The sequence below is a fragment of the Eimeria mitis genome, genomic scaffold (assembly GCF_000499745.2).
Source record: "Eimeria mitis Houghton genomic scaffold, Emh_scaff4018, whole genome shotgun sequence".
NCBI classification, from domain to species: Eukaryota; Apicomplexa; class Conoidasida; order Eucoccidiorida; family Eimeriidae; genus Eimeria; species Eimeria mitis.
In genome coordinates, this window is record NW_013572352.1 from 1,123 (window position 1) to 1,458 (window position 336).

General features: G+C 46.7%; 1 protein-coding gene across 1 annotated transcript in view; it reads right to left on the reverse strand.

Moving 5' to 3' along the window:
* EMH_0071610 (uncharacterized protein) overlaps window positions 1-336 on the reverse strand; it is a gene marked incomplete at both ends in the record, with an annotated part of 4,360 nt that overhangs the window by 386 nt on the left and 3,638 nt on the right. The window contains one exon of the mRNA XM_013499122.1: window positions 1-77. Coding sequence (XP_013354576.1) covers window positions 1-77 — 77 coding nt within the window. The remainder of the gene's footprint in view (window positions 78-336) is intronic.

Sequence of the window (336 nt, forward strand, 5' to 3'; positions counted from 1 at the left end):
GCTGCTGCTGCAGCTCATCCTCAAACTCTTTGGCGGGGATAGGGGTCCAGAAGAGAGTTGCCTCTGCAAACAAAACCCTAAACCCTAAACCCTAAACCCTAAACCCTAAACCCTAAACCCTAGACCCTAAACCCTAGACCCTAAACCCTAGAGACTAAACCCTAGAGAGAAAACCCTAAACCCTAGATTCTATAGCGAAACCAGTAGTGTCTAAATCCTGGTTATACGGTGTACGTTTGCAAGGGAAAAAAAAGGGTTTAGGGTTTAGGGTTTAGGGTTTAGGGTTTAGGGTTTGGACCGTATTCTGGTCTGAGTATGCAGACAGAGAGCAGCTGC